The sequence below is a fragment of the Puma concolor genome, chromosome D1 (genome assembly GCF_028749965.1).
Source record: "Puma concolor isolate L17-30 chromosome D1, mPumCon1.1.hap2, whole genome shotgun sequence".
NCBI lineage: Eukaryota > Metazoa > Chordata > Mammalia > Carnivora > Felidae > Puma > Puma concolor.
In genome coordinates this window covers 2,963,600-2,990,888 of record NC_141676.1, presented here as the reverse complement: position 1 = coordinate 2,990,888, position 27,289 = coordinate 2,963,600, and the positions used below count along the sequence as shown (strand labels likewise).

The window sequence follows — 27,289 nt, the reverse complement described above, 5'->3', positions numbered from 1 at the left end:
CGTTCTTCTCCGAGTAGCAAGCAGGTCAGCGCCTGATTCGGGACTTGCAGGGACTTTGCACAGAAAGGATTGCCAGCGTCTTTGTTTCGATTCTTAGGGACAGAATTGTAATGCGCAGTCAGTCTGTGCACTGACCTGTGGCCCGGGAACGTTCTGTCACGGCATCTGACCAGGTCCCGTTGCCTGGTTGTTTCCAGTTAGAGAGACCTTTGTAGAAACAAAGGTGTTAGGGTGGCTTTCGCAAAGTCTTAGAAACCGTCTCGGCGAAGGCCCCCGCTCACGAGCTGAGTCAGCGGACAGTGATGACAAGCACACCTGGAACAGGGAACCTCGCTGTGAGACGGGCCAGCTCTCTCCCTGAGGGGCCCAGCGGCCGGCAGGGCGCTAACGGGCCTCGGGTCTGCCGCGCCACATCAGCGGTGCCGGTGTTTTGGCTCCTTGAAGTCAGTGGCCGTTCTGTGTGCCACGCTGAGCCCTGTGCTGGGCCTCTTAGGGTCCCCAGGTGAGGTTGTCCCGTCCACATGGCCCCATCACTGTGGAGTGCCTGTGGGGAGCCGTCCACAGGCCAGACGTGGGGACGGTGCTCCTTTTCGTGCTTTGGGGGAGAATGTTTTAAACATACCGAAGTGACAGTTACTTGAGAATTAGGAATAGTTTTCAGAAGTCCCAAATAGGTCGCTTTTATTATTTCCCGTGTGTCAGGTGGTAGGCGTGGCAGATGAAGCTCCAGAAACGGTGGGCTGTCCTGGGGTCCCTGCCAGCACAGTGGTGGTGCGCGTGGTGGTTCTCCGTCAAGGGGCGGGGCTTGTTTTAACCTTCTGTCGTTCTCTGTGTGGGCATCTGAAACGAGAAGGCGGGAAGAATGGCCTTTGCGTCCGCCTGCTCCTTTTGCGTGCCCGAGGCTCACGTGTCTGCTGCCTTTCCTCTTTGTCACTGCTTCCCTTGCCCTGGATGTGGTTGTCACTGGGGCCGCCCTAGACCACAGGAAATATCTGGTTAACGCATGAAGAGATGGAAACGCTCACGGCCACGCCACAAACGGTCAGTCGCAGCCCCGAGCCTGTCCTCCCTCCGTGCTCCCTCCTCCCGCCCCCGAGAACGGCGCGATTCTGGGCTTTTCTGTGGGAAACAAAAAAGTCCTTTCACGTTAAATTGTTCGGATCAGTACTTCCTTTAGGTATTAGTGAAATGCGTGAAGTAGAATTCTATTTTAGATTTTTCCCAGGAACTTAAAATGGACAGACTAGCTCTGTTTAGAATAGATTGAACTCCTATCTCCTTCCGGAGAGACCTCGGTTTGGTGCTCGGCCTCCACATTCTGGCCCTAGTTGTCTCCTTTAATGGACGTGCCTGCCACGGGGAGTCGGCTCCTTGCATGAGAATCGGAATTGGTGGTTTTGCATGAGTTTTGCATGACGCTTTGACTTTCTCACTCTGTCACCCAGTCGCTCCACGCCTTCCCGACAGAGCTGATCTGCTCGCATGCCCAGGCCCAGCAGTACTAACAGTTGTGTTCTTTTGCATTCCTAACCTCGTGACCCCAGGAGGCTGAGGAGGGAAGCTGGGCTCAGGTTGGAGACTCTCTATAATATACTCTTCACTATGTGTACAGCAGCAAAAGAGCTGGAGTATGAAAGCTTGTAATTGACTTTTCTTGACGTTTTTAACATCTTACTTTATGCCGAATATCGTTGGTGATTTAAAGTCTTAGAGCAAAGCGTAGGATTAAAAGAGCACGTCTCATGGACAATTTTGAACCTTTCTCATGGGGCACCACGGTTAATTCTGCTTAAAACACACGTCACTTTGTTTGGCCAGTGGCTGTCACACACCGTGCCTGGGCCCTGGCAGCTCCTGGGATCATAGAAGGCTGTCCCCGGTGGGCTGACACTCCTCCCAAGGCGTGCTGACGGGAGATGTTCTGATAAACACCTGGCACGGGAGGTGGCACAGGGGCCCTCCCTCCCCGTCTGGGCATCAGCGTGTCGCTCCACGCCGTCCTGCTGCTGTGTCCGTTGAGAGGCTTTCTTACTCCCGGGGTTCTCAGAAATGAAGCCTCTGCTTGCAGACCGTACATTTGAATTTTCAGCTTCCTCGTTCTCCAGGCTCACAGAAAGCTCCGGCACGACTCTCTTGCAGCCGTGTCTGGGCAGCTTGATTAGAAAGCAGTTCTAGTTAGTTCCAGTAGCGTTGCCGCCTGACGCACTGTTAGGTCTTAGCACTAGAAAAGGTTTTAGGTTTCGAGGGCTGCAGGCTGCAGCCAGCCAGTTCTTACTGATGGTGTCGTGTTCAGGGATCCGCAGGGGATAATTGTATGTCAGCAAAAACAAACTCCTCTTACATCTGAATTTTTCTCATTTCCAGTTGATGGTTGAAACACCTTTTTTTCTCTATTTGTACTCCTAAAATGAAGCACGTATTATCACTTAAAAAAAAATTTTTTTTTTATTTTTAAACTTTTTTTAACGTTTATTTTTGAGGCAGAGAGAACGCAAGGTGGGACAGAGAGCCAGAGGGAGACAGAGAATCTGACGCGGGCTCTGCACTGCCAGCAGAGAGCCTGATGTGGGGCTTGATCTCACGAACCGTGAGATCATGTCCTGAGCCGAAGTCAGTCACTTAACCAGCTGAGCCACCCAGGTGCTCCGTATCCCTTTTTAAAAAGCAAAAGAGAAGAGTGACTCTAATGTTCCATGTGTTCCCTCTTCAACCGTTTGATCTAAGCCCTCTGTGCCAATACTCTAGATAAATATCATTAATCACTCAGCCTGCTCAGATGTTTCTTTATGGGCCCAATAATGGCCATCAGTGAATTGAAAAGGGTGCATTTCGTAATTGCTTCAATGTCAGCGTCTTCCACACTAAGAAGAAGAGCTCTGGCAGCAACGAAGTATGAAATTCCCTGTCTTGGGGTGGGATGTGTAAATGAAATAAGCCGAATGTTTGCTCTTGGCAGTGGAAACGTAAACAAGGATGAGCCGTGCCAGTGACGCCAGAATTAGTCCCCACTCAGTCTTCAGCATAAGCAAGGATGGTTTTCACTCCATCCGTCTTCTAGATGAGAGGAGAACGAAGAGGCATCCTGGTCTCTGTGCGCCTGCCCCCTGCCGCCAAGGGCAGCGGTCATAGAGTGTGCCTTCCCCGGGCTCTGACATAGCGACCAGCTCTTAAGCCAAGGGGGAGCTGGAGATGCGCTTGGGCACTCAGGGGAAGCAGACTTCCAGGTGTGGTCAAGTCCCCGATGCCTTCATTTAGCGAGTACCGTCCGTGTACTGCCCGTGCAAAACTGAGCTGCTTGCTGGTAACACCTGCCCGCACCTGTCATGTTTTACGGAGGTCGCAAAGCGGAATTGGCTTTGTGACCATTCCAGTGCTGGAGAAAATAGAGCCTGTGCAGCGGCAGTCTCTTGCGGCCTGAGTGTTCTCTGACCATGAGAGATCCCTGTCGTATGCTTTCTTCAGAAGGCTGTGACAGCAGCCCAGGAGGCGTGGGTCTCCCCGGTTTTGAGCCTGGATCCTCCGGGGGCATGTGTTATGGGCCACTTAACAAGTGGGACCAGAGTATGTGAACAACGTGAAGGAGGACTCTGCTCCCATGAGACTATTTAGAAATTTCTTTGCATTTTGTGTCCATTTAAGAATACATGAACAGAAGCAAGAGAGCAGTGATGGCTGTTCACGCCCTAAGGGTCAGGTCTGTGATATTGAGAGTGAGGTTGGAAAGAGTGAAAAAACATGACATTGTGACAATTTGCCAAAGCATTCGATGCTTTTCTCACTCATGGTCATTTACCGAAAGTAGTGACACAGTTTTCTTCTATTGAATTTGAGCATTCTTACTGAAATCTGACTCATTCCTTCTATAGTTTGTTTGGTGTGAATACTAGATAAGAGGCTGTATTTTCAAGACACAACATGGTGGTAGTTGAGAGTTAATATTTCCAAGGATTCCATAAGGTAACTACAGAATTCCTGTGACTGTAGCTTTGCCTTCTTGCACTGAAGAAATCCAGTGCCTTTGTTTGATATGTGTGCATATACTTATAATGTGTTTACTTCTGTTTCATGGCACAAATGTTGCACATTTTCTGTTAAATGTATCCCAAGGGATTTCATAGTTTTTCACGATATTATAAATGGTATTTTTAAAAATCTCCATCTCCAGCTCATTTTTTTAGTATTTAATAATACAGGTCCTGTTAGTTCTGATAGCTGTCCTGTATTCATCTTCTGTGTTGATAATCAAGTCATATGCAAATCAGGACAGTGTTATGTCTTTTCCAACCCATGTGCTTTTGATTTCTTTTTCTTGCCTTACCACAGTGGCTGGGAGTTCTGGTGCAGTATTGAGTGGAAGTGGTGGGAGCAGACATCCTTAACTTGGTTTCTGATTTTAGGGAAAATGCATTCAGTCTTACACCACTAGTGTGCATTCAGCTCTACATTTTTTTGTAGAAGCCCTTTATCAGGTCAAGGCAGCCATCTTTTCAGTTTCTAGATTGCTGAGATTTCTATAGATGAGTGATTTGGTCACACACGTTTCCCACATCTCTGTGGTTTTTTCTTTTCAGTACATTGGTACGGTGAACTTCTTTGATTTTTAAATATTGACCTAAGCTATGTTACTGGGATAAACTCCACTTGTCATGATATCATAATTCTTTTCACTTATTACTGATTTGATTTGCTAATGTTTTGTTAAGGAAGTTTGCATCTCTGTCTATGAATGCTATTGATCTGTTTTTTGTTTTTTGGTTTTTTTTTTATAATCTGTCTGGTTTTGGTGTCAAAATAATGCTGCTCGTATAGAATGAGCTAGGTATTTCTTCTTCACTTTTTTGTAATAGTTTATGTAGAATTGGTACTGTTTTCATAAATGATTGGTAGAGATCAATGGCAAAAGCAATTGAGGTAGAGATGTGCATGTGTGTGTGTCTGTGGGTTATAGCTACAGATTCAAAGTCAGGTACAGGTTACCAGTTTCTTTCCGAGTGGCTTTCGTAGATTATGTCTTTCAAGAAACTTGTCTGTCTTATCCAGGTTGCTTACGGCTGTCTACAATTTTCCCTTATTACCCTTTCAGTGTCTGTAGGGTCTGTACTGATGTACACTGATTTCAGTGTCTGTAGGGTCTGTACTGATGTACGGTGATTTCAGTGTCTGTAGGGTCTTTCATTCTTGATGTAGATAACTTATATCTTTCTTCTTAATCACTCTGGGTAGGGTCATTCCATTCTATTGATGTTTACGAAGACCCAGGTTTTACTTTCATTGTTTTATTTTCTATTATTTTTCTGGTTTCTGTTTCATTGATTTCTGCTCTTTTATTTTCTTCCTTCTGTTTGCTGTGAATTTCATTTGTTCTTCTTTTTCAAATTTTTTAAGGTAACATCTTACATTATTGATTTGCAACCTTCATTTATAACGTAAGTACTTAATACTATAAATTTCCCGCAGCTAGTGCAGCGTCCCACAGTTTATGAATATATTGTGTGTGTGCTTTCTTTATGGTTTTTTTTTTTTTAAGATTTTATTTTAAGTAACATCTACACCCAACATGGGTCTTGAACCCATGACCCTGAGATTGAGAGCCGCACACTCCACTGACCAAGCCAGCCAGATGCCCCTTGTGTGTTCACTTTCATTCAATTCAAAAGATTTTCCCATTTCCCTTGTGATTTCTTCTTTGGCACGTGGGTCAGTTAGAAGTGTGCTAATTCCAAATATTTGGGAGTTTTCTAGATCTCTTTTCATTATTGCTTTCTAATTTAATTCTGTGGAGGTCAGGGGACATATATTTGGTATGATTTCAGTCTCTTTAAATACGTGGAGCTTTGTCTGTGTTGGGGAACATTCTGTGTGCACTGTTGCTGTTGGCTAGAGTGCTCTCACGGCAGTTGGGTTGGGCTAGTTGATGGTGCCGCTCAGGGCTTCTCCGTCCTTGGGAGCCTATCATTCTGTCTCACCTGCTCAGTCAGCTACTCAACCACGGGGAAAGGGAGGTCTTCTAACCGTCTCTCCTCTCGGTCTTAATGGGTTCATGTCTTCTTTTAAATCTATGTTTGTATTCACTTTTTAAAACTCATTTTGAAATTAACAAATATTTTGTTAAGGAAATATGGAAAACAAAGTGTTAAACATAAAATTAAAGCCAGAGATAGTTTTAATGAGTTGAGCTGGATTGATCCTTCAAACTTGTTCATGAGTCGTGATCATTCTTTGTTGTTATATTATTACCTATGAAAACTGTTTCAGAATGCTAACATGTAATCAGTTACAGGTTTAATGTGGTTTGGTGATTACGTTATATGTATTAGCACAAATGAGTCGTAGATTTTTAATGGTAGAATTTCCTTTGTGTACAATTTTAATAGAAAATTTAAGTCAGTAAGTAGGAGATCAAATTATTTTGAAATTATAAAAAGCCATATTATTGGGTTGGCCTTTGAAAATACGTAACAGATTAAAAATTCAGTGTAAAGATGATTTAAATGACCCTTGCGACGCCCTCTCTGTTTTTTGTGTTTTTTTTTTTCCTGAACTGATGTTCGTAATTATCGCGAGCAGACGCTGGCATACGGGGACATGAACCACGAGTGGATCGGCAACGAGTGGCTGCCCAGCCTGGGCCTCGCGCAGTACCGCAGCTACTTCATGGAGTGCCTGGTGGACGCGCGCATGCTGGACCACCTGACCAAGAAGGACCTCCGAGGGCAGCTGAAGATGGTTGACAGCTTCCACAGGTGTGCTGCTGCACGTTGGCCCTTCCTGGTTGGCTAAGAGATGTTTGCCCACTGCCACGGCTAATTGTGTTTTGTTTTGTTTTGTTTTTGGTTTTTGGTAACAGAAACAGTTTCCAGTGCGGAATTATGTGCCTGCGAAGGTTGAATTACGACCGTAAAGAGCTAGAGAGAAAAAGAGAAGAAAGCCAGAGTGAAGTAAAAGGCTAGTACATGGCATTTAATTTATGCAGCGTGTGTTAACAGCCTCGGTGATTTCCTACTTTTTAAAAACAGGAAAGGCTTGAAGTGGAAAAAAGTAGTCTGGCATCATTACAGAGGAGGGAGAGATGATCCCTTTCTGCGGCCAGAGACCCTGTGCCCGTTTTCTCGTGCTTAACGTCAGTCTGTAGGTTCAGGGTCTCCGGGTAAACATTCTTCCTGTGACCTTAGACATTTCCTCTTACGAGGATACACGTCCTCTTTTGTTCAGAAAAGCTGCTACACACCATTAGAGAGCAACAGAGCAGAGGTGAACAGGCCCCTGCTGTGTGCGTCTTGGTGTGAGTGTGAAAAGTACTGCCCTGGCTGTCTCTCCAAGGACTCGAGGGGCCCACAGTAGCATAGCGTGGTTCTTCTTCCTGTGGATGAGGGAGCGGTATGGGGTCAGCGGGGCACTTGGGCCTCGCAGACAGGGTTGGGGGGGCCTCTTCTGGGGCGCGGGGGTGGGGGACAGGCAGAGGCATTTCGAGGAGGGAGCAGGCCCAGGGGCGTATAAGAGGACATGGTGCTCAGCCAAGAGAGCAACACCCAGGGCACCTCTAACTGAGCAAGTGTAGTAGTTTGTTTTGTGACAAGACGTTAACGATTAAGCTCAACGTAACCTCTCCCCAGATTTTCAGTATAAAGAAATCACTAAGAATGGTAAGAGCAGATCGGACTTACCAACTCCAAGCACAAAGGTTAATTTATTTAATCCTTACCACCGTCCTGTGAGTGCTGTTTTCATCCCTCGTGTTTACTAAGAAAGAAAGGTAAAAGTGTGGTTACGGAAGGGGCACCTGGGTGGCTCAGTCGGTTGAGCATCTACCTCTTGGTTTCAGCTCAGGGTTTGTGGGTTCAAGCCCTGTGTCATGCTCTGTGCTGACAGTGTGGAGCCTGCTTGGGATTCTCTCCCTCCCTCCTTTCCTGTGCCCCTCCCCCTGTTGCTCCAGCTCTCGCTGTCGTTGTCTGTCAAATAAATAAACTTAGGGGGCACCTGGGTGGCTTAGTCAGTTAAGCGTCTGACTTCGGCTCAGGTCATAATCTCACTGTTCGTGTGTTTGAGCCCTGTGTCAGGCTCTATGCTGACAGCTCACATGTTGGAGCCTGCTTTTGGATTCTGTGTCTCCCTCTCTCTCTGTCCCCCCCCCCCCCCTCAAAAATAAATATTAAAAAACTATTTCGAAATAAATAGACTTTAAAAAATGTGGCTGGAGGGGAGCCTGAGTGGCTCAGATGGGTTGGGTGTCCGAATTCAGCTCAGGTCACGATCTTGTGATTCATGAGTTTGAGCCCCGCGTTGGGCTCTGTGCTGACACCTTGGAGCCTGGAGACTGCTTGGGATTCTGTGTCTTGCACTCTCTCTCTCTCTCTGCCCCAACGCTTTCTCGCGCTCTCCCTCTCTCTCCCCCCCACTCTGTCTCTGTCTCTCTCTCAAAAGTAAATAAGCATAAAAAAAATGGCTGGGAAGATAGCCCATTTGAAGGGTAGTCTAGCCATGATTGAGTTAGTGTGAGTCACAAGAAACACCATAAGACACTATCTGTGATACATGTTCTGTACATATATAATATAACGTATGTAACATATAAACGTAGTAACGATCTGTAAGTATTTTACGTGTGTCCGTGTGTGTATATCTGTCCTTTTACCTAGAAGAGGACCTTGGAAATGAACTAGGTAAATGTGTTTCATTTATTGTGTACGTCCATTTTAAATCTTTTCACGGTTGACAGAAGCAGTCTTTCAAAGTAACTGGTGATCATCTGGTGATTTTTAGATCTCTCCTAATGCAAATGCAATATTTATTACTTTGCGTAAACATGAGGTCTCCCCTCACAGTCTCTAATATGCTGGATAGCATCTTCAAGTTTCTGGTTTCCCAATGAGTCAAGAAAACGGGCTTCACGACTGTAACTGAGAGGTTTGTGTTCAATCCACAAGGTGCCCAGACACGGGGCCAACACGTCTGATGGGAGGACGGTTTTCCAGCAGACACGCAGTCTGTAGATGAAGCATAGTCTTGCCTCGTGTGTCCTTCTGGTTCCCGATGCCTGGGCCCTGGTCATTTTGTATTCTCTAGAAAGTCATGTTCATGAGAACTTCCTTGTTCGAGAGTTTCCTCGAGGAGTGGGTTCCGATGGGACGGTTTGCATGAGGCTGGTGAGGGGCCAGGACGACAGCGTGTGAGCGCAGCAGGGGCCGTCTGCCCACCTGGCGGTGCCCTCCGTGCCCGTTTGGGTCACGCCTCGGGTCGGGACCCGGAGGCTCAGGGCGCACAGCGGGGATCCCTGTCCTGCGTTACAGGGTGTGGATGTGATGGAGAGAGCTTTCTGCAGCCGCTCTGACCATCGGTGTTTACTGTCTGCAGATGTGCTGGTTTGGAGCAATGACCGAGTGATTCGCTGGGTCCTGTCGATTGGCCTTAAAGAGTTTGCCAACAATCTCATAGAGAGTGGCGTTCACGGTGCGCTGATGGCCTTAGATGAGACCTTCGACTTCAACGCCCTGGCGCTTCTGCTTCAGATCCCGACCCAGAACACACAGGTGACGCCGGGCCGGCCGCGCCCGCCCGCCGCTCTCCTGCTGGAGACCCTGCGCCCTGTATTTGAGCGAGGCAGCGCGTGGCTACACCACACAGCTAGGCCTCTCTCCGTGAGCCTGGGCTGTGCTGTGCGGCCCGGAGTCCACGGTGCTGCCTCCTCCTGCCTGAGCTCTGCCTGTCCCTTCCCGTCACAGGCTCTTGAGCCTGGCGTGCATTGAGCCCTTACGTGGAGAGAGAAGCACTCTTACTTCCGTGTGTCACATGGAAGTTTCGTGGATTCTGTTTCTGATTTCCCTGTGGAATTTTTTTTGACTCATGGGCTCACTGGAGAGTCAGGAATTTTTTATTCTTCTTCAGAACACTATACACCTTTGGGAACGCCCTCAAGTCTCCCCACTGGAAACACCCCCCCCCCCCCCCCGCCCCACCACGACACCCTGGTCTAATTTCCCAGGGAGCATGGACCCCTCTCCCCAAAGGCCCATTCCCGTAGGCCTCCTGGGGGGCTCAGTCGATTAAGCGCCGGACTCTTGGTTTCAGCTCAGGCCTTGATCTCATAGTTTGTGGGTTTGATCCCCATGTCAGGCTCTGTGCTGACAACGTGGAGTCTGCTTGGGATTCTCTCTCTCCATCTCTCTCTGCCCCTCCCCTGCTCAGCTCTGTCTCTCCCCCCCCCCCACCTCTCAAAAATAAATAAAGCCCATTAATGGACTTCACATTAAAATCCTTATTTAAAATACAGTATTAGGATTCAAGGCATTCATCCCTTGGGTTTTTTTAAAATTTTTCCAGTCTTGGTTTAAAAATAATTGCGATATGCTAACATCCTTTAGATTGACATAACTTTTGGGCTGTTGGTTTATGATTTCAGGCTCGTGCCGTCTTGGAAAGGGAGTTTAACAACCTTTTGGTCATGGGGACGGACAGAAGATTCGATGAAGTAAGTTTTCCACCTAATATCTAAATTTCCATTAACTGTAAATTATTAATATTTGGGGGTACCTGGCTGGCTCAGTTGGAGGAGCATGGGACTCCTAATCTCAGGGTTGTGAGTTCAAGCCACATGTTGGGTGTAGAGATTACTTAAAAGTATAATCTTTAAAACAAAAAATAAATGTAGGGGCACCTAGGTGGGTGGCTCAGTCAGTTAAGCGTCCGACTTCAGCTCAGGTCATGATCTCATAGTTTGTGGGTTCGAGCCCCGCATCGGGCTCCGTGCTGACAGCTTGGAGCCTGGAGCCCGCTTCAGATTCTGTGTCTCCTTCTCTCTCTGTTCCTCCCCTGCTCGTGCTTTGTCTGTCTCTCTCTCAAAACCAGATAAAGATTAAAAAAAAAATTTTTTTTAATAAAAAATAAATGTAGATTACTAAATTTGTAGGAGCCATGTATCAGATAACTCTTGCAAATGTGGAGATAATTTTACTTTACAACTTAAGCTTTGCTCTTAATTTATTAACAAACGAGCCATTAGGGCTACTGGGTGGCTCAGTCGGTTAGGTGTCTGACTTCCGCTAAGGTCACGATCCCCCTGTTTGTGAGTTCAAGCCCTGCATTGGGCTCGCTGCTGTCACCGTGGAGCCTGCTTCGGGTCTCCTGTCCCTCTTTCTCTCTGCGCCTCGCTCACACACACTCGTTCTCTCTCTCTCAGAATATAAAAAACAGGGACACCTGTGTGGCTCAGGCGGTTAAGCATCTGACTCTTGGTTTTGGCTCAGGTTATGATCTCTCAGTTGTGAGTTTCAGCCTCACGTCTGGCTCCGTGCTGACTGCTGAGTCTGCTTGGGATTCTGTCTCCCTCTCTCCCTGTGTCCCTCCCCCACTCATGCTGATTCTTTCTCAAAACTAAATAAATAAACTTTAAAAAAATAAAACAAAAAAACAAATGAGCTATTGAGAAACCAATATTTTCACAGAGAGATGGGTGGTTCGGTTTTTTTACTTTTTGCCATTTGACTTTTGATACTCTTCAGAAATATTTTTCGCATCATAACACGTTGGCTGCAGCCTGGGAATAGAGCCTGTAAGTTGTGTTTTGGGGGGCAGCAGGATATCTCGCTGCAACCCAGGGCCCTGTGCTCTGGGGGAAGGTTTCAGTCGTTTATTTGAAAAGACACGAAATGTCGCTTCCTCCTTCCACAAAACCAGGACCGATTTACCCCCACACCACTGCTTACGACTGTCTTCGTTGCCCTAAGAACACTTGGTGTGACGAGAGCAGGGCACGTGAAAGGGCGCTGCGGGGCCGTCCGCAGCCTGAAGACCGTTTCGAGAACAAAAACGTAGTATCTTTTACGGCAGGAAGGTGATTTCACGTAGACAGACAGTGGAGCGGGCCCAGGCGGCCCAGGACTGTCCTGACTTGTGCCCATCAGGGTCCCGGCACAAGTGTGGCCCTGCCTCCCTTCACCCCCTGGGGCTCCCGTCTGGGCAGGCGGCCCGGTGGCTGTCAGGAATGGGGGTAAATACGTGGAAACAAAACTGCGGAGTGAGGTCATTTTAAAGGGCTGGTAACTTTACTAGATATTTTTGTCTTTTATTTTACAATCGGTCTTGTTTTCTGTCCTTTAATTTCCCAGGACGATGATAAAAGCTTTAGGAGGGCACCTTCTTGGAGAAAAAAATTCAGACCAAAGGACGTTCGTGGCTTGGCTGCTGGGTCTGCAGAGACTCTCCCCGCAAATTTCCGGGTCACTTCCTCTCTGTCCTCACCCTCTATGCAGCCAAAGAAGATACAGCTGGACGGTACGTGACGTCCCACGCTGCCCCAGCCCCTCGGCGGTGGCACAGGAGGCTCGTTGGCTGGAACGTTAACAGTGGTGGAGAATGGTCGACCTGATGCGTAACAAGGCGTTCGGGTGCTGTGGCGTGCTCAGGCTTGAATGCTCTAAGATTAACCCCAATTCCGCTTCTCAAAGTCTCACAGCGATAGAGATTGTTTTAACGTTCCTATCTGGTTGAATATTAGCGTATTCTTCCAACTACTGAAGCTAGGCTTCGTGGGTGTCCCCTGAGCGTCGGACCAGCACCCACGCTTGCAAAGCTATGTATGTGATGGGCAGCCCTAGGGCGCTCGTTTATAAGATGGCAGCGCGGTGGCTTTCAAGCCGCGTTCCCCCCTCCCCCGCCCCCCCCCCCCCAGGACTGCCCTCCACATTGCCCTCCACACTGGAGGAGTGTCTGGAGCACAGTTCCCACCTCCGTCCTTGTGCTGCTTCTCCGTGTCATAAGAGGATGGAGAGAAGGAAGAGGGCGAGCCTGGGCTGTCCTCATGGAGCGCGGCCCGTCCTGTGGAACCCACATCGGCTGTGTAGTCGCCACGTCGGGTCAGGCCGGCCATCAGCCCTTGACCATCCTTCTGCTTTGCGGCCACGGCTGATGAGTTGAGTGATTTGTAGGCCGATCTCCCGGCTCCGACTATGTCCCACTCAGTGACAGCATTGGGAGCCAGATGCCTGGGTTAGAGCCCGGCTCTGCCACGAGGGGGGTGCATGGCCTTGGGCCCTGGGCCTCAGCGTCCCCGTCTGTAGAGCGGTCGTCGCCCTGGTGTCTTCCTCGTTGGTTGGCTGTGATGGCTCAGTGAGTCCCTCACAGGAAGCTTTTGGACAGGGTCAGGCATGTCCCGTGGGCCGTTGCAGCGGTAGGCCTGTCACAGACAACCACGCTCGCCCTCGATGTTCTTGGAAAACTGTACGAAGGACGTGGTTGTAGGAATCGTACGGTGTGCTTGTTACAGTTTCCTGCTATTAGCCCTGCCCGTACTTGGGTTTGTGAGTTTTGCTCTCGCTCTCCTCTGTAAAAACCAGGGAGAGTAACTTATGTAAGGCCTTCACTGAGCTTTGAGTGAGGGCAGCATTTTCATTAAAAAACTCCTTCTCTTTGCCAGACTTCAGGAATATGCTTAATGAGGGAAAAACCCAACTTTTTAAAAAATAGCATTTTCCTCGTGGAGCCCATAGCTAATTTTTATAAGTTTTCGTTGTAACTTAGCCTCCGCTGGTCGGCTACCCTGACTGCCCTCTGATTTTCCTCACGGCCTTATTACCATCTCCATCTTCAAAAACCACGTCTTGCGGGTTAAGTGTCAACGGTGATGATTGGATTAGAGTTCGGGTAAACATAACTCTAGAAAAAGGCGTGGGGAGCGTGTCGCGTGGCAGGGGGCTCCACACCCTCGTGTGGTGAGTGAGCAAAGCCAGCACAGCGGGCGTCTTCGTGGCTTCCTGAAGCAGATTGAGTGCGGGGGGCCGCGGCGGGTCTCCCGGGACCTCCGCGTCGGGGGCTCATCCAGGTGGCCCGCGGCCGCCGGCAGCACAGCTCGGCCGAATATTGACAGGCTGTGTTCCCGCGGAACCTGCCGGAACACGGAACATGGACTCGGGAGCCACACACACCCGCTGCGGAGGTTGGAAAACTTAGCCGTGCGGGGCGTTTGTTGACAACAGAAGCCTCTGTTCTCACGCTGTTTCCGGCAGGAGCCGAGGCCGGGCTTCAGCGCTCTTAGCCAAGTCGCTGTCCCGCACCCCCTCCGGGGAGGGCAGAGCGGGCATCAGGACGGCACCGGACTCGGTTTACCTTCACCCTTCAGTGGGCCGCTGGCATTCACTGGGTCATTCACCGCATACTCTCCTTACAGAGGATCGTTAGGGCTGAGGGAAAAGTCCGGAAAAGTCGAGAACTCTAGAGGGTTTAGGGGGAAGAGAGTTACCGTGTCAGGAGTCGTCACGCGTGCAGGTGGACGCGGCCAAGTTGTTCTGGCGTCTGCCGCCCCGTTGCTGTTTTAGAGCGAACTCCCAGGGAGTCCCCAGGCCGCTTGGGGTGGAGAGAACCCCACTCGGAGGTGCCCCGGGAGCCCTCGGTGGGTGCTGCTGTGGGTTAGAATGTGCGCGGCTGTACGAGTGCCCTCGTGTGACGTTTTGAGACTAACCGCATGCTGTGTTTGCACGCCGCCCCTCGTGCTGCTGGTCGGAGCAGGCAGCGTTTCGGGACCGCAGAGGCTGGATTCCGCCACAGTCAGGACTTACTCCTGCTGACGCCCCCTGTGGTGAGTAGAGGGCACCGTCCGTGCAGGCCGCAGTCGGGCACCCGTGTCCTGTCCACGCGATGTCCGTGGGCGCCAGGAGAGCCCACGCAGGTTCACTTAGGGACTTTGGGAAATACACACACGCACAACACGAGCCTCTCTGCACCTGCTAAGAGGATCCTGGGGTTTGTGTGTGCTTATTACGCTTAACAAAGAGGTTGGTGTGGCCTCAGGTTTTCAGGGGAAAACTGTATTTCCACTCTTTCCTTAAACAAAAGAAGTTTGGCTTCAACGTCTGCTAATGTCTTTTGGGGTAGGGAGGCAGGATTGCAGCCGGAGCAGAAGGGAGCTGCTCTGAGCTGAGATGACCACCGCTCCCCCCCCCCCACCGGTGTTCGGGAGCACATGGCACTCGCCTCTGCCTGGCCTGGAGGAAGCTCCCAGGTCAGCAGGCGCTGGCTGGCTTGTTTTAAATACACCTTCCCGAATGAACCAGGCCCCAGCGGATTTAATACCGTCATCACGTGAGTGACGGCGATAGCCTCTCAGTTGAGAGATTGGTTTTTAAAAACGGAACAGCATTACCATCTGAGGGGCTGAGTTTGAACATGGAGATTTCGGATGTGGGCCCAGGAGCCCAGCCCTCTTCTCCCCTGCTCTGAGCGGGGCGGCTTTGTTCTGCTGTTCTTCTGTTTTCCTGTCTCAGCCAGAATATTTGATTGGTGGGGGCTCCTGGCTGGCCCAGGAGGTGGAGCCTACAACCCTTGATCTTGGGGTAGTGAGTTTGAGCCCCACATTGGGGGTGGAGATGACTTAAAATCTTTAAAAAAAAAAGAATATTTGATTGGATTCTGTATGTTGTTTTTTTTTTTAATTGGTTACTTTTAGTCATATGCCAGAATGAAGTCAATCAAAGAATTCTCGATATGCAAAATGTTCACGTTTTCTCTAAATTCTCGAAGCGCTTACAACAGGAAGGGAGGGGCGCGTGTGCTGGGCCCCACCTGGGGCCCTGGAAAGTGCTGTTCGGGCTGCTGTCTTAAGAGTCGTTCTCTTGCTTTTATTTTCCAGTTTACCCACACTACTTCTACCGGTGATCACACAGCACTCTGAGTCCGGAGGGGACTACATTTTAAAGTTCAGCGGGATCTTTAATCTGTTAATACTTGTTATATGGACCCTGAGATATTTTATTACAGAGTTTTTAATTAGTGAAGAATTCATGAATACCATAGAGAAAATATTTTAGAATTTAATGTTTCTTATATTTATGTAAACTTATGACTTCTTTTATATAGTTACTTACTTTTCCATGTATATCCAGGCTATAAATATCCTTTCCAATCAATTCATGTTCTTCTATCTAAGTTTAGTCTTTCAAACGAATGTACTGTAATGCTTGTATGTATAAATCCTATGAACAAATATAGGGCTTTTGTAAATTATGCATTTATTGTAATTATCATTGTTTAATTTTTTATTAATAAACCCTGACAGAGAAAAGGATTTTACCGCGTTTGTAAAATCATCGTGACACAGCGTGCATTTTCCTTTACAAATGTCACGTACAATCATTTTGAAATAATCAGACTTAATTTTGAGCAATTGTTGTATTTTAATGACTGACCTTAACTACACTTTTTCTAGCAAGAAATGCTTTATTCTGCAGTGTGAACAGATTAAAAATATCTGGTGTTAAATATCAGCTAATAAAACTGGGAGTGGAAGGGTTATCGGAACACTACGAGCATCTCCTAGGACCGGTGAGCCCTTTCAGAGCCTTGTCCCTGGGGGCTTGGGCAGCTTTTGCCTGGAGTGACCGGCAGGACCCGGGAGCTGAGGACCCAGAAAGCCTGGGCAGGGGGGCCTGGGCACCCTGAGCTCCCTGGCCCCAGAACTCTCAGAGGACCAATCAGGAAGCACTGGGCTCCCACCGTGGGGCAGGGTGCTGGGTGCCCACCCAGGAGGAGGGCGCGAGATCCTGGAAATAACGTAGTGCAACTCTAATAAAGGCCTTATTGTTCTTACGGAAATCAACTTTTTACATTTGTTTGTAAACATGTTTAAAGAGTGGACCTCGTCGTCCATTTGTAGATTTTGATGCGACAGCCATTTCGGTTTATAGAAGTAGCAAATGTAACTTACTTTTCATGCGGCATATTAAAAAGCCAGCAAGAAATGTGCTCAGATCATGGTGTGTTATTTATTATGCAGCTGATACAGAGATAGAAACGGCATGTCTTTTTACATTTGGTTTCTGCTTTTAATTTACTTGTACAATTGACCGTTTCCGTTCTGTTTTTCTATTAATCTTTTGTGAACTTCCTGATTGTGTAACAAAGTATGTACAGTCTACTTTTGAACTATTTTTATCACAGTATTATTTATTGCTGTCTTTCAATACAGTAGTGAAGCGTTTCCCACTGCCAATAAAGAATACTGAGCATAAGCTGCCGTTACCTTGAGAAGTGGCTGCCGTGGTTTTCTCTCGTGCTCTGGGCCACGGAGGCACTTTTGCCACGTGGAAGGCCTAGTGTGGAAACCAGCTGATAGAATAACACAGCTGGAAGGTGGACGTACAGGATGGGGGTGTCCTCCGGAGGAGGGCCGGGTGTCCGTGCCCCAGAGGAAGCGGCCCCGGAAGATCCGTGCAGCTGGGGGCCCAGGCGATAGGCCAGCAGGGCCAGGGGACTGGTCCACGGACAGGGCCGGCTGAGGCCGCCCCTCCTCCGGGCCGACAGGAGGCAGCGGTGTGTGTGCGCGTGCGTGCATCCGTGGGCACACGCACGCCTTCCACCCTGTCTCCGCTCCGCTTCCATCCTCCGTGTGGGCTTTCCTCTCCTGCTGCTGTCCTCCCAAGGTCACAAGACGGTGCCCAGGGCCGCGTCCTTCCCCATCATCTCAGCCCCTGGGAACCTGCCGGGCTGCTTCTCCCGTAGCTCAGACCCAGTCCTGAGTCCCATACCAGTCGGCGTGGCAGAGGGGAGGGTCCGCCTGCACTGGGGTTGGCAGCCCTCACGAGGCCACCTCGGGCGGCTCTGGCACAAGCTCCCCGATGGCTCAGGTGACCGGACGGTTCCCTCCCTCTGTGCCGCGTAGAGCGTATGGCCATCCGGTCCGGGGATGGACGCCCTGGGCCGTGGGCCGTGGGGGGTGGGCACTGCTGGATGGCTCGGTTCTCACCTTCCTGTTCTGTGTCTCCTGCCAGGGCCGACCGGCTACTCCCGTGAAGGCCGCGTGTTTTCTTCATGTGGGGTCATACTTTCGGTCTCCGGTCCCTCAGGGCATAGGTAGGTCACTCTGTGTCTTCCTGTTCAGAACCTGTGCTGGCTGATCTTTATTTTCTGCATTTCCTCCTAGTCGTTAGTGTGAAGTGTGAGATTTTTTTTTTATTGTTTTTTTATTTATTTTTGAGACAGAGAGAGACATCATGAATGGGGGGAGGGTCAGAGAGAGAGGGAGACACAGAATCGGAAGCAGGCTCCAGCCTCCGAGCTGGCAGCACAGAGCCCGACGCGGGGCTCGAACTCACGGACCGCGAGATCATGACCTGAGCCGAAGTCGGACGCTTAACCGACTGAGCCACCCAGGCGCCCCGTTAAGTGTGAGATTTGAAACCGCGGAGTGCTTCCTGGCTTTTTACATCCAACATTCCGTTTTTCCCCATCAAATCTGGGCAAGCCTTGGGCATCTGAAAGTTTCTGGCAACAGCCCAATTCACCAGGGTTCATTAAGTTGCGGGTGTTTTAGTAAAACTTAGTGTTTTGCTAAGTTTACTTTTGCCTGAGAACACGCGTTGGCCATACTTGGCTGTGCCCCGCCCCCCCCAACCTCCCCAACCTCCCCAACCTCCCCAACCCCGCCACTAAACGTTCCCCGGGCCGAGCTGCAGTCCCGCAGGGTCCCAGGGAAGACTCTTGACTCCTCCCACGGCCACACGCTCCTCCTTGAGGCCCCTCTACCCTCATCACTGCTGCCCTTAAGGTCCTGTCTCGGGTCTCCCGACCCGCGTTCTGAAGGTAATCGTGGCCTCCCGCGCTCCCCCTCGCCTTTTGCCAGCGGGGTCCTGCCGCCGCCCGGACGGGTGCCTCCGCGGGAGGCAGAGGGGTCTGGCCCCCCCCCCGGGGTCTGGCCCCCCCGCCTCCTCCCCCCCCCCCCCCGGCCTCTGCAGAGGGGCAGCAGGCGCATGCGCAAGGGCGGTTGGTGCCGCCTTCCTGACGCGGAGGCTTCGCTGGGTGGGTTTCTCCAGATCTCAGACGCTCCCCTCTCTCTCGCCTTCCCGTCGCTTGACTCCTCGGTGGGAACGAGTGGCCCGGGTTCTGCTGTTTCTCGTCCCTGTCGCCCTGCTGCACCTTTCGCAGTCCCGGCACTGTGTCTGCACCTCCCGGGGCCTGGGCAGGAACGGGGGGGGGGGGGGGGTGGGGGGCGGGGAGGCTCCGTCCTTGCCCAGCTTGGGTGCCGCGCCCCCTCTCCGTGTGCCTCACCTGCCGCCTCTTGTAGGAACGTTCGTCCTTGGGGCGCCTGGGTGGCTCAGTCGGTTAAGTGTCCGACTTCGGCTCAGGTCACGATCTCACGGTTCGTGGGTTCGAGCCCGTGTCGGGCTCTGTGCCCACAGCTCTGTGTTGGAACCTGCTTCGGATTCTGTGTCTCCCTCTCTCGATACCCCCCCTCCGCTCATGCTCTGTCTCTCTCTGTCTCAAAAATAAAAAAACTTTAAAAAAATTTTTAAAGATTTTTTAAAGGTAATGTAAATGGATTTAAAATCTTTTAAGTAGGTGCGCCTGGGAGGCGCAGTCCTTTGAGCGTCCAACTCTTGATCTCAGCTCAGGTCGTGATCTCACAGTTTGTGTGTTTGAGCCCCACATGGGGCTCTGCGCTAACGGCCCGGAGCCTGCTTGGGATTCTCTCCCTCTCCCCTCCGCCACTCACGCATGTGCTGTCAAAAAAAAAATTAAAAAACTAAATAAAAAACTTTTTAATTTTGATGATCGTGGTGACTAAGGGATTGTGACATTGCACAACTAGAGGGCTGAAGACGTGTTAGTCTCCAACACCTTATTTCCTTTTTAATTTTTATGTTAATTTAACTTTTTTTAAAGTTTATTTATTTAGAGAGAGAGTGGAGGAGAGGGGGGGAGAGAGAGCGGGAGTGAAAATCCCAAGCAGAGTCTACACTGTCAGCACGGAACCCACGTGGGGCTCGATCTCATGAACTGTGAGATCATGACATGAGTTGGAATAAGAGTCAGGTGCTAAACCGACTGAGCCACCCAGGTGACCCTAATTTCTATTTAGTTTTAAAGATTTTAAGTAATCTCTGCCCTCAACGTGGGGCTCAAACCCATGACCCTTAGATCAAGACTTGCACGGTCTACCAACTGAGCCACCTGGGTGCCCCTCTTTTTTTTATTTATTTTATTTTTGTTAATGTTTATTTACTTTTGAGAGAGAGAGAGAGTGTGTGTGAGTGGGGGAGGGGCAGAGAGAGAGGGAGACGCAGAATCCGAAGCAGGCTCCAGGCTCCGAGCTGTCGGCACAGAGCCCGACGCGGGGCTCGAACTCACGGACCGTGAGATCATGACCTGGGCGGAAGTCAGAGCTCAAGTGACTGAGCCCTCCCGGTGCCTCCCTGTTTTTAATTTTTTGCTCACAGTCACAGCATGCACACTATTTCCGGGGAAACCAACCGTGGCTGCCCCGCTCTGGTTCTTCCTCCCCTCCCTACCCCGTGTGCTCCTGATCTTTCCATTTCCTCCCCTTGCTTCCCTACCAGCTCCTGTGTGCTCAGTGAGGGCCCCGGCCCATCCATCTCAGATTTATCTCGTGGCATCGAGGCAATAAAGCATTATTTATTGCTCAGCCGCATGGATTGCTAGGACTACAACAGAAAGGGCTCGCGGTGCCACCGTATGGCCCGGTATTTACACATGAACTAACCCAACCTCTGCGACTTCTATGCCCTGGGTTAGGTCGGGGTATGCGTCAAACATTAACTGACCGTGTGGGTTGATACTGGTGGAAGCTGGGTGGTGGATTCACGAGGGTTTACTGTCTATCCTCCTTTGGTATTTGTGCAGAAGTTTCTAGAATGGAAAACGTTAGTAGTTGTTTAGGGATCCCCTCCGTGCAATAGACGGTCTCAGCCTGGACGGACTGCTCCCTGGCCCTCACTTTGGAACGTAACGTAGCCCGGGTTCGAACTCTGAGCCGCACCCGGCAGCGGAGACACATCTCCTGCCACAAGTCATCACACACATGCTACACATCACGATTCCATCTTGACCCTGCTTTACACATTTTGATTCGTGTGACCTCAGGACACGTCCTGCAAGTGGTGACGTCTTAGACTTGCTGAAACGCGGCATATGATGACGTCACAGTCACGATGGGCGGCAGGTGCTTCCCTACAACTCCCGTTGAGAGGGTGGAGTCTAAGGCCTCCCCTTGAGCCTGGGCCAGCCTCAGTGACGGAGTTGACCAAATGGGTATGTAGATGTGATGCTCAGGGACCGCTGAACTGAGGCCATCAGGAGCCCGACAGAAACCAGCCCCCAGAGGTGCCTGGGGGGCTCAGTCGGTTAAGCATCCAGCTCTTGGTTTTGGCTCGGGTCATGGTCTCACGGTTTGTGAGTTCAAGCCCCGTGTCCGCCTCTGAGCTGACAGTGTGGAGCCTGCTTGGGATTCTCTCTCTCTCTCTCTCTCTCTCTCTCTCTCTCTCTCTCTCTCTCCTGCAAATTATTTAATTAAAAAGAAAAAATAAAACAGTCCCTAAGTAAGAAGTCCGAGTACCTGTTGTATGTGCCCAGCATCTGAGGAAGCCACACTGGACCTCTGATCCCCAAAGACAGGATGGGGAGATGAAATGAGAATCTCTCCCCAAGAGTCCGAACCAAAGCCCCAGCCACATGGCCCCAGTCATTTCATCCCAGCCGTGGCCAACCATTTGAGCCACCGAAGCTGGGGCTCCCCTGGAAACAAAAATGAGCCGTTGCCCCGTGCCCTGCCCCAACGTCCCCTCCACGGAACCGCAGCATCATCAAATGGCCGTTTACTGTTAACTTTGGGGTGGTTTCTCACACAGCAGCAGATAATCGCAACTCCTGTGGACGCACGAACGGTTACGTTTTCTCTTCTGCTGCCTTCTATTTTGCACCCTGCCTTTCCCCCCCCCCCGGAATCTGATTTCATAATCCACTGAAGAATCACCATCTGCTCTGCTTTCTCATCTGCTGTGTGAAAATCCACCCCCAAACTCAGTGGTAGTAACCAGCAATGATCCCTCGTTTGTCCCGATTTGGTGGATTGCCAGTCGGGGTGGCTCTTCTGCCAGATCTTCCTGGATTCGCCGGATCCCCACGTGGTGGCGGTCACCGGCCCCGAGTGCCGACTGCAGGCTGGGGCGCCTGAGTTCCCGCTCTTGCCGCTCTCCCACACTCCGCGACGTGGCCTCAGGTTCCGGGAGCCCAAGATCAGAACCTAAGGTGTTCCGAGGGCTGGACCCCTTAACGGTGTATGTAGAACTCACGCAGTGTCATTTCTGCCACATTATGTTGGTCAGAACAAGTCACAAGGCCAGCCACGATTTCAGAGGTTGCGGGAATAGACCCCATCTGCCTCTGGACAGGAAGCACAGCAATGTCACTGCTGTGAGGTGTGTGTGTGTGTGTGTCCCCAAATTCCTATGTTGAACCTCGTGCCCAACATGATAATACTCGGTGGCAGGCCCTCTGGGAGGTGCTTAGGTCCCGCGGGTGGAGACCTCTTGCCAGGGCTCTTGTAGAAGGGACCCCGGAGGGCTCCCTTGCCCTTTCTGCCACGTTTTGTTGGTCAGAACAAGTCACAAGGCCAGCCACGATTTCAGAGGTTGCGGGAATAGACCCCATCTGCCTCTGGACAGGAGGCACAGCAATGTCACCGCTGTGAGGTGTGTGTGTGTGTGTGTCCCCAAATTCCTATGTTGAACCTCGTGCCCAACATGATAATACTCGGTGGCAGGCCCTCTGGGAGGTGCTTAGGTCCCGCGGGTGGAGACCTCTTGCCAGGGCTCTTGTAGAAGGGACCCCGGAGGGCTCCCTTGCCCTTTCTGCCACGTTTTGTTGGTCAGAACAAGTCACAAGGCCAGCCACGATTTCAGAGGTTGCGGGAATAGACCCCATCTGCCTCTGGACAGGAGGCACAGCAATGTCACCGCTGTGAGGTGTGTGTGTGTGTGTGTGTGTCCCCAAATTCCTATGTTGAACCTCGTGCCCAACGTGATAATACTCGGTGGCAGGCCCTCTGGGAGGTGCTTAGGTCCCGCGGGTGGAGACCTCTTGCCAGGGCTCTTGTAGAAGGGACCCCGGAGGGCTCCCTTGCCCCTTCTGCCACGTGAGGACACGGCAGGAAGGTGGCCATCTGCGAATGGCCGGCTCTCCTCGGACACCAGTCTGCTGGCACCTCGATCTTGGACTTCGGGCCGCTAGAACTGTGAGAAATATGTTTCTGTGGCCCGTAAGCCGCCTCTTCGGTGCTTTTCTGTGACGGCGACCCGGAGGGACCAGGACGGTCAGGCTGCAAAGAGGCGTGGACGTGGGAGCTCCACTCGGGGCTCCAGCGGCCCGTCTGCTTCAGCTGCCACAGCCCTGCACTGTCCGAGTGGGCCCTGTCATCACAGGTGTCCCTAGACTAGGGAGGCCGCGAGAGATTTCACTACAAGGAGGAAGTACATGTGACAACAGAGGCTTAGGTGTGAGTGAGGCGAGGACTGCCAGCTACGTTCGGGAGGGAGAAGGGCCACAAGCAGGTTGTTGCCTCGGGTGTCCCGAAAGACCGTTGCGGGCGGCACCTTGGCTTTGGCCCAATGACCCTGCCGTCAGACCTCTGGACCCCAGAACTCTAGGAGAACAAAGTGGGGTGGTTGTGTTTTGGGGATTTTTTGAGCGGCTACATTTGTCCTAATTTGTCACAGCAGCCAGAGGAAAGTGACCCCCTCTGCTGCCACACCATCCCATAGCGTGGGGGGTCCACGGGGGTTTCCAGGGGCCGGGCCCAGAACCCGCCGCTCCGCACCCATGTCCGAGTGAAGCCAAGAGCCATCCTGTAGCGACACATGCCCGATTGGTAAGGAAGAAGGGCATGGGGGGGGGGGGGCGTCACAGCTCCAGTCTCTGCCACACCCTCGGAGGCATTGGGCCTTCTTGGTGATGCAGATACCGGGTGCTTCCCCATGCCCGGCTGCAGTGACCTTTCCAGTCTTCTTGTACAGACGGGGCGGGGAGGGGGGTGGCTCAGGCCCATCAGGCACGCGGCCTTGGCCCCCCCCCCCCAGCACTTTGCACTTCTCTTCGTTTCTGGTCCGCGGAGACGCTCAACTCAGTTTTGAGCGTGGCTGTTGTACGTCTGTGCTTTGCAAACGTGTGTTGTGTCTGCAGTTGCCATGGAGCCAGCCAGTCCCTGCCTCCTGCAGGACAGGAGCCCTGCGTCAGAGGGGGCAGCGGTCGCCTCTTTTCACCCGGGAGTCTCCCGGAGGCTTGCTCGGTTCTCCACCCAGCAGCCAGAGCCCTCATTGGGCATCACAAAGGCTCATGCCGCCCTCCTGCCGCAAAATCTCCAGGAAGCCTGGGTTGTCCTCGTCGGAAAAGTGGAAGCAAGGACACTCGCCTTGCTGAGAGGACGTAGCAGCTTTTGGGGGGCGGGGAGGGAGTGGGAGTGACTGCTCATGAGCTGGGTTTTGTTGGGGGTGAGAACGTCCAGGGTGCCTGGGTGGCTCAGTTGGTTGGGCTCAGGTCATGATCTCGCAGTTGGTGGGTTCGAGCCCCACATCGGGCTCTGTGCTGACAGCTCGGAGCCTGGAGCCTGCTTCCGGTTCTGTGTCCCCCTCTCCCTCTGCCCCTCCCCGGCGTGCCTCTCAAAAATAAATGTTAAAAAAAAAATTAACAACAAAAAGCCAATGTCCTAAAATTCTCTTGTGGTCACGGTCGTTATCAGCCTGTGACTATACTAAAAACTACGGGATTACAGCAACAATATATTGGGACTTCCTCAAGATAAAAAGCTTCTGCACAGCAAAAGGAAACAATCAACAAAACGAAAAGGCAGCCTACAGAAGATATTTGCAAATGACACATCTCATAGAGAGTATCTAAAATACACGAAAAACTTGTAAAACTCAACACCCAAAAAACAAATAACCCAGTTACAAAATGTGCGGAAGACTTGGCCAGGCACTTCTCCAAAGAAGACAAAACAGATGGCCAACGGACACATGAGAAGATGCTCAGCATCGCTCATTGTCAGGGAAAGACAAAGCAAAACCACAATGAGATGTCACCTCACACCTGTCACAGTGGCTAAACTCAACAACACAAGAAACAGCAGGTGCGGGTGGGAATGCAAACCAACGCAGCCAGCCATTCTGGAAAACAGTGTGGAGGTTCCTCAGAGAGTTAAAAAAAATAGAACTACCCGGGGCGCCTGGGTGGCTCAGTTGGTTGAGAGTCCGGCTTCGGCTCAGGTCATGATCTTGTGGCTCGTGAGTTCAGGCCCCACGTCGGGCTCTGTGCTGATGGCTCGGAGTCTGGAGCCTGCTTCCGATTCTGTCTCCCTCTCTCTCTGCCTTTCCCTGCTCACGCTCTCTTTCTCTCTCTCTCAAAAATAAATAAAAAAAGATAAAGCTACCCTACAGTCTAGCAATCACGTTAGTGGGTATTGACCCAAAAAGTACAAAAACACTAATTCGAAGGGATGCATGCATCCTTCTGTTTATTGCAGCGCTATATACAACGGCCAAGATACGGAAGCAGCCCAGGTGTCCATCGACTGATGAATGAATAAAGATGCGGTGTATATACAGCGGAATATTATTCAGTCATCAGAAAGAATGAAATCCTGCCATTTCCAACAACGTGGATGGAACTAGAGCGTATTATGCTAAGCGAAATAAGGCAAAGAAAGACAAATACCGTATGATTTCACTCATGTGGAATTTAAGAAACAAATGAGCAAAGGGGGCGGAGAGAGAGAAAGCCAAGAAACAGACGTTTAACTCTAGGGAACAAACTTGAGGGTTGATGGAGGGAGGTGGGTCAGAGATGGGCTAAACGGGTAGGGGGAGATTCAGGGGGGGTACTTGTGATGAGCACTCGGTGTTCTCTGTAGGCGAGGAATCGCTATATTGCACACCTGAAACTGATATTGCACTGAATGTTAATTAGAATCTGAATAAAAACTTAAAAAAACCACTTGTACTTCAAAAAAAAAATTTTTTTTTAATGTTTTTATTTTATTTTCAAGACAGAGAGAGACAGAGCATGAGTGGGGATGGGGCAGAGAGAGAGAGACACAGAATCCGAAGCAGGCTCCAGGCTCTGAGCCGTCAGCACAGAGCCCGACGTGGGGCTCCAACTCACGGGTTGTTAGACCATGACCTGAGCCGAAGTCGGAGGCTCAACCGACTGAGCCCCTCAGGCGCCCCAAGAGAATTTAACTTCCTAAATGTCTCTTGTATCTACTGCCTTTTCTCCATCTTACCTGCCACCACCCGTTTGCCTGAACTGGCTGTACTACGCTCCTTCCTGGCCCTCTTCCCATCCATTCCCCACACTGCAGCCAGAGGGATCTCATTACGATTCAAACTTTATGATGTCTCGTCTATGCTTAACTTTAAGGACTTCCCATTTATTTTAGAATCAAGATCAAGGTCCTTGTGTGCCCTGCCAGCCTCTGCATGACCTGGGTCCGTCTTCCCCCACTGTCCTGCTTCATCACCATGCTTCTGCTACACTGAACTTTCTTCAGTTCCTCTGCCTCAGGGCCTTTGCACATGCTGTTTTCGCTACCTGGAAAATTCTACCCTCCTTCCTTCTACTTGGCCTTCAGATCTTGGCACAAATGTTAATTGCTCAAAGACTCCTTCTCTGATCTCCTGGGTGAGTCCAGGTCCCACCTTTTCTCCAAAACGATTTCACAACACCTTTGCCTTCTTTATAGCATTTATTCTGTTTCTTAGTTATGTATCTGCGTGATTATGCCTGACTTCCTTTCTAGGCTGAAGGACCCTGCGGCCCAGGTCCATGTTTAATCTGCCGAACTTCTCTTGATACATCTGTGGCCTTCTCTGGATGCACAGGAGGGTGGGTCGGTGGAAGATCAGGTGACCCACTAAGGATGGGCGGGTGGAGGGGCGAAGAAATGGTGCGTGGACGGACAGATCATAGCTGTCTGATGGATGGGTGGATGGAAGGATGGATGGGTAGATGGATGAAGGGCGGACGGCTGGGTGAGTGGGTGAACGGAGGGTGGGTGGAGGGACGGATGGTCGGACGGGGAGGGCGGGGGATGATGAGCGTGCTCCTTCGCACGTTCCTTCCCCCCGGGCCGGGAGACCTGGAATCCTCACCCGATCACAGTCCGAGCGGGCGCCCCGCGGCACTTCCTCCCGGCCGAGTGCACTTCAGGCCTGTCGGGCGGCCAGCACCCGGGCGGAGCTCGCGTCGGCGCCGGCGGAGGGCGCGGCCCGGGCCACGTGGGCGCGGGAGGCCGCTCCCGGCCGTGGGGTCCGCGGCGGTGGACCGCGGGGGCGCGGGGCGGGGCCTTGCCGGGACCCGGATGCAGCCCCGCCTCCCCGCCGCGGAACCGGAAGCGGAGCCGGGCGCCGGGAGCAGCGGGCGCGGCGGGGCCGGGACCGAGCGGGCCCGGACGGACCCCAGGCGGCGGTGAGCGAGCGCGGCCTCCTCCGGGTGGGGAGGGAAGGGGGGGGCGGCCGGC

General features: G+C 51.2%; 2 protein-coding genes across 12 annotated transcripts in view; both read left to right on the top strand.

The window, feature by feature from the left end:
* The window catches only part of PPFIA1 (PPFI scaffold protein A1), an 89,440-nt gene extending 72,427 nt beyond the window's left edge, over positions 1-17,013 (top strand). For 4 of the 8 annotated variants that reach the window (XM_086676625.1, XM_086676623.1, XM_086676629.1 and 1 more), the window contains 9 exons: positions 979-1,041; positions 1,545-1,571; positions 6,568-6,743; positions 6,848-6,945; positions 9,352-9,527; positions 10,397-10,465; positions 12,102-12,267; positions 14,497-14,566; positions 15,617-17,013. In XM_086676625.1, the coding sequence (XP_086532751.1) occupies positions 979-1,041; positions 1,545-1,571; positions 6,568-6,743; positions 6,848-6,945; positions 9,352-9,527; positions 10,397-10,465; positions 12,102-12,267; positions 14,497-14,555 (834 nt within the window). In that variant the 3' untranslated portion in view covers positions 14,556-14,566; positions 15,617-17,013. Of the gene's footprint in view, positions 1-978; positions 1,042-1,544; positions 1,641-6,567; positions 6,744-6,847; positions 6,946-9,351; positions 9,528-10,396; positions 10,466-12,101; positions 12,268-14,496; positions 14,567-15,616 lie in introns of those variants that run through there. The other 4 variants (XM_086676627.1, XM_086676626.1, XM_086676624.1 and 1 more) reach the window with 3 other exon arrangements.
* Positions 17,014-27,082: 10,069 nt separating this feature from the next.
* The window catches only part of CTTN (cortactin), a 30,190-nt gene continuing 29,983 nt past the window's right edge, over positions 27,083-27,289 (top strand). For 3 of the 4 annotated variants that reach the window (XM_086676630.1, XM_086676631.1, XM_086676638.1), the window contains exon 1: positions 27,083-27,237. In XM_086676630.1, the coding sequence (XP_086532756.1) occupies positions 27,131-27,237 (107 nt within the window). In that variant the 5' untranslated portion in view covers positions 27,083-27,130. The remainder of the gene's footprint in view (positions 27,238-27,289) is intronic. The other variant, XM_086676632.1, reaches the window with a different exon arrangement.